Below are 5,000 nucleotides of genomic sequence, written 5' to 3' on the forward strand. Positions count from 1 at the left end.
AATGATAATAACAAATAATAATATCAACAATAATAATAATGCTACCAAAATTAACAAAAACAACAACAACAATAATTCGACCCCCTCCCCCTCCCCCCCCCCTCCCTCCAGACGGCGAGGGTCCAAACGGCTCCTCCTCCAAACACCAGCTTCTCCGCCTCCGCCTCTGTCTCCGTCATCCACGAGGGTTACGTGGCCGACTACGCCCTCAGGGAGAAGGAGAGGATCAGGAGGGAGAGGGAGATAGAGCAGGAACTGGAGAGGAAGAGAAGAGAGAGGGAGAAGAAGAGGGAGAGGAAGAGGTCGTGTTCGCTGGTAGGTGGGTTTTTGTTTTTTCGTTTTTTTTTTGTGTGTGTTTTTTTTTCTGTTTTTTTTTCTGTTTGATTTTGTTTTTGTTTTTGGTTTGATTTTTTTTCTGTTTGATTTTTTTTTTTTGTTTTTTCTGTTTGATTATTATAATTTTTTTCTGTTTACATGTTTTCCCTATTTGATGTGGCTTTTTTGTTTTTTTTTTCTGTTTTTTTGTTTCCCTTTTCTGTTTTTTCCTTTTTTGTATTTTTTCTATTTGATTTTTTTTGTGATTATTTGTTTTCGGATTGTAGTTTTGTTATTATTTGCGAGTTTGTAGGAAGACAGGCAAATGAAAAACGAGTTAATATAGATACGCACATGACAAAGGCTCTTATATATGTCAGGAGACTTAACTGAGCACAAAGTTATAAAACAGACATATGTTTATTCCAGTGTCAGTAACAGTGTAAAAAAAATCTCTTACTTTATCCCGATTTTTGAAACTGTGAGACTGTCAGAAAAAAAACAAGTCGAATTCTTAGCGAGTGAAAATACCATAATAAAAGTACACGAGGATATAAGTAACTAAATGAATAAGCCTATACAAATACGCAACTTCTACTCCCTGACCTCTGACCTTCTCTCCCACTCCACTCCCTCTTCTCCCTGACCTCTGACCTTCTCTCCCACTCCACTCCCTCTTCTCCCTGACCTCTGACCTTCTCTCCCACTCCACTCTTCTCCCTGACCTCTGACCTTCTCTCCCACTCCACTCCCTCTTCTCCCTGACCTCTGACCTTCTCTCCCACTTCACTCTCTCTTCTCCCTGACCTCTGACCTTCTCTCCCACTCCACTCCCTCTTCTGCCTGACCTCTGACCTTCTCTCCCACTCCACTCGCTCTTCTCCCTGACCTCTGACCTTCTCTCCCACTCCACTCCCTGACCTCTGACCTTCTCTCCCACTCCACTCCCTGACCTCTGACCTTCTCTCCCACTCCACTCCCTCTTCTCCCTGACCTCTGACCTTCTCTCCCACTCCACTCCCTCTTCTCCCTGACCTCTGACCTTCTCTCCCACTCCACTCCCTCTTCTTCCTGACCTCTGACCTTCTCTCCCACTCCACTCCCTCTTCTCCCTGACCTCTAACCTTCTCTCCCACTCCACTCTTCTCCCTGACCTCTGACCTTCTCTCCCACTCCACTCGCTCTTCTCCCTGACCTCTGACCTTCTCTCCCACTCCCTCTTCTCCTTGACCTCTGACCTTCTCTCCCACTCCACTCCCTCTTCTCCCTGACCTCTGACCTTCTCTCCCACTCCACTCCCTCTTCTCCCTGACCTCTGACCTTCTCTCCCACTCCACTCTTCTCCCTGACCTCTGACCTTCTCTCCCACTCCACTCCCTCTTCTCCCTGACCTCTGACCTTCTCTCCCACTTCACTCTCTCTTCTCCCTGACCTCTGACCTTCTCTCCCACTCCACTCCCTCTTCTGCCTGACCTCTGACCTTCTCTCCCACTCCACTCGCTCTTCTCCCTGACCTCTGACCTTCTCTCCCACTCCACTCCCTGACCTCTGACCTTCTCTCCCACTCCACTCCCTGACCTCTGACCTTCTCTCCCACTCCACTCCCTCTTCTCCCTGACCTCTGACCTTCTCTCCCACTCCACTCCCTCTTCTCCCTGACCTCTGACCTTCTCTCCCACTCCACTCCCTCTTCTTCCTGACCTCTGACCTTCTCTCCCACTCCACTCCCTCTTCTCCCTGACCTCTAACCTTCTCTCCCACTCCACTCTTCTCCCTGACCTCTGACCTTCTCTCCCACTCCACTCGCTCTTCTCCCTGACCTCTGACCTTCTCTCCCACTCCCTCTTCTCCTTGACCTCTGACCTTCTCTCCCACTCCACCCCTAAGTCCCCCCGAGTGAGCGAAGGCGACCGAGGTCCCCCCCTCCCCTTGCCAGAGACCCCATCCCCCCCATCCCCGCCCCCCAGGAGGTCAACCTTCGCCGAGGACGAGGTCGACCTTCAGGAGCTTCTTCCCGCCGCCAAGGTCGTCGAGAGAATGGTGAATCAGAATGTTCAGGATGAGGTAGTTCAAGGTATGGCTTAGAATCTATTTTTTATTCTTAAAGTTTCCTCTTTTTTTTTCTCTCTCTTTTTTTCCCCTTTTCGTCTGGTATTCCACGATTCGTCTTTTTTCTCCAGTTAGCGTTGTATTTTTTTTTTTTCTTTCAATGTTTCCTTTCCTTTTTATATCTAAATGTATTTGAATGTATAATTTTTTTTTTTTTTTTCTTGAATCAATATGCAATACTTTTACTATTGTTATTTAAGACACACGTTTGATATTTTCTTTCTTCAGTGAGTTCATTCATCCTTGAATTCTTTGTACATAATTTTCATTAATCTCCAATACCAATTTCAGATCTAAATCTATCTCTACTTTTCTCTCTCACATACTCTCTCTCTCTCTCTCTCTCTCTCTCTCTCAATCCCCCTCCCTCTCTCTCTCTCTCTCTCTCTCTCTCTCTCTCTCTCTCTCTCTCTCTCTCTCTCTCTCTCTCTCTCTCTCTCTCTCTCTCTCTCTCTCACCCCCCCCCCCCCTCTCTCTCTCTCTCTCTCTCTCTCTCTCTCTCTCCCTCTCTCCCTCCCTCTGTCTCTGTCTGTCTCTCTTTCTCTCTCTCTCTCTCTCTCTCTCTCTCTCTCTCTCTCTCTCTCTCTCTCTCTATCTATCTATCTCTCCCTCTCTCTCTCTCTCCCTCCTTCCCTCTGTCTCTGTCTCTCTTTACTCTTTGTCTTCTTCTTCTCTTCGCCTTTCTCATCTTACTTCCATTTCTCCTCTTCTATACTATTTTCCCTTTTGCTTCCCTTATCCCTTTCCCTTCCTTTTTGCTATTTTTTTCTCGTACTCTTCTCTCTCCTTATCCTTTTTTTTCTTCCTCTTTCTCCCTTTAATCTTTGTAAACCCTTTTACTCTATTATTTATCTCACTAATCCTTCTTCTTCTCTTCCTTACTTCCTTTTATCCTTCGACCTCTTCCTTCGCCCTCGCACCCTTTTCCCTTTCTCACCCCTTTCACTTCCTCTTCCGTTTCTCATTTTACTCTTCTTCTTCCTCCCCATGCTTCATCCTCCCCTTCCTCCCTCGCCTCCCTTTTCCCTCCCTCTTTCTCCCTCGCCTCCCTTCCCCCTCCCTCTTTCTCCCTCGCCTCCCTTTCCCCTCCCTCTTTCTCCCTCCCATCCTTCAACCTCCACTTCCTCCCTCGCCTCCCTTTCCCCTCCCTCTTTCTCCCTCGCCTCCCTTTCCCCTCCCTTTCCCCTCCCTCTTTCTCCCTTGCCTCCCTTTCCCCTCCCTCTTTCTCCCTCCCATCCTTCAACCTCCCCTTCCTCCCTCGCCTCCCTTTCCCCTCCCTCTTTCTCCCTCTCTCTCCCCTCAGACTACAAGTACTGGGAAGACGCGAGTGACGAATTTCACCCCCTCGAAGGCTCTCTACTCCCCCTGTGGAAGTTCACCTGCGACGCGTCCAGGGTGTGCCTCGTGACGGACGTCTGCTGGAGCTTCCTGTGTGACGATCTCTTCGCGGCTGGATATGCGACGGGTGGGTTGGTGGGGGATGGGGGAGAGAGGGAGGGTGGGTGGGTGGGATAGGGGAGAGAGGGAGGGGTGGGGATGGGATGGGGGAGAGAGAGGGGGTAATTGGGTTGGTGGGGGATGGGGGAGAAAGGGGTGGGGGGTGGGATGAGGGAGAGAGAGGGGATTGGTGGGTAGACTGAAGGAGGATGCGGGGAGGGAGATGGGGTGGAGTGACGTGGGGTGGGGGGGTAAGGGCACGAAAGTATGCGCGTGCGTTGGGCAAAAGATGAAAATGGGGATGGAGGAAAAGTAGAGGGTAAAGAGAAGTGAAAAGGAAGATAAGAGGAAAGGAAAGTGATAAAGGAAGGAGAAAGCAAGGTGGTAAATGGAAGGGAAGATAGCAAGGGGGGGGGGATGCTAAGGGGAGGAGAAGGGAGAATGGTACAGGGTATGCGAAGGAGTAAAAAGCGTGTGTGGAATGAGGTGGAAGAGGAAAAGGGCGTAGAGAAAGTGACAGTTGTGGGGGGGGGGGGATGGAGAATGAGGGAAGAGAGGAAGGTTAAAGTAAGTGTGGGGGACAGAAAGGAAAGAGGAAGGGAGGGAAGGAAGAGGTCAAAGAAAAAATAAGAAATTAAGAAAGAGAGAGGGAGAAAGCAACATGAGAAGGAGAGAGAGAGGTAGATGAAATGTAAAGTGTGAGAAAAAAATATAAATAGATTGATTGGTAGATATAGACAGTTAGATTGACAAAGAGATAGATAGATAGATAGACGGATAGATAGATAGATAGATATATAGGTAGACAGATAGATATACTGAGATAGATAGAGAGAGAGAGAGAGAAAGAGAGAGAGAGAGAGAGAGAGAGAGAGAGAGAGAGAGAGAGAGAATGAGAGAGAGACAGAGCAAAAGAGAGATCAGGAAACAAATAAACAGACAAACAAACAAACAAAACCAATGAATCAGTCAAAAATAATAACACCCAAACTTTAAAAAAAAAAATCCTTAAACTAGCATGCCATTTGCCGAAATCGCAGACCATTTTCCCTATACATCAGATACCAACTAACAAAACTCACCTTTCGTGCCCAATCGTCCAGAAGGCGACTGGGAGGCTGAGGACGAGGGGATGGTGT

General features: G+C 48.1%; 1 protein-coding gene across 1 annotated transcript in view; it reads left to right on the forward strand.

Moving 5' to 3' along the window:
* The window catches only part of LOC125025180 (dynein intermediate chain 2, ciliary-like), a 15,553-nt gene that overhangs the window by 3,039 nt on the left and 7,514 nt on the right, over positions 1 to 5,000 (forward strand). The window contains exons 5-7 of the mRNA XM_047613157.1: positions 2,283 to 2,389; positions 3,728 to 3,889; positions 4,965 to 5,000. The exon at positions 4,965 to 5,000 is cut by the window's right edge and continues 86 nt beyond it. Coding sequence (XP_047469113.1) covers positions 2,283 to 2,389; positions 3,728 to 3,889; positions 4,965 to 5,000 — 305 coding nt within the window. The remainder of the gene's footprint in view (positions 1 to 2,282; positions 2,390 to 3,727; positions 3,890 to 4,964) is intronic.

The sequence above is a fragment of the Penaeus chinensis genome, chromosome 4 (assembly GCF_019202785.1).
Source record: "Penaeus chinensis breed Huanghai No. 1 chromosome 4, ASM1920278v2, whole genome shotgun sequence".
NCBI lineage: Eukaryota > Metazoa > Arthropoda > Malacostraca > Decapoda > Penaeidae > Penaeus > Penaeus chinensis.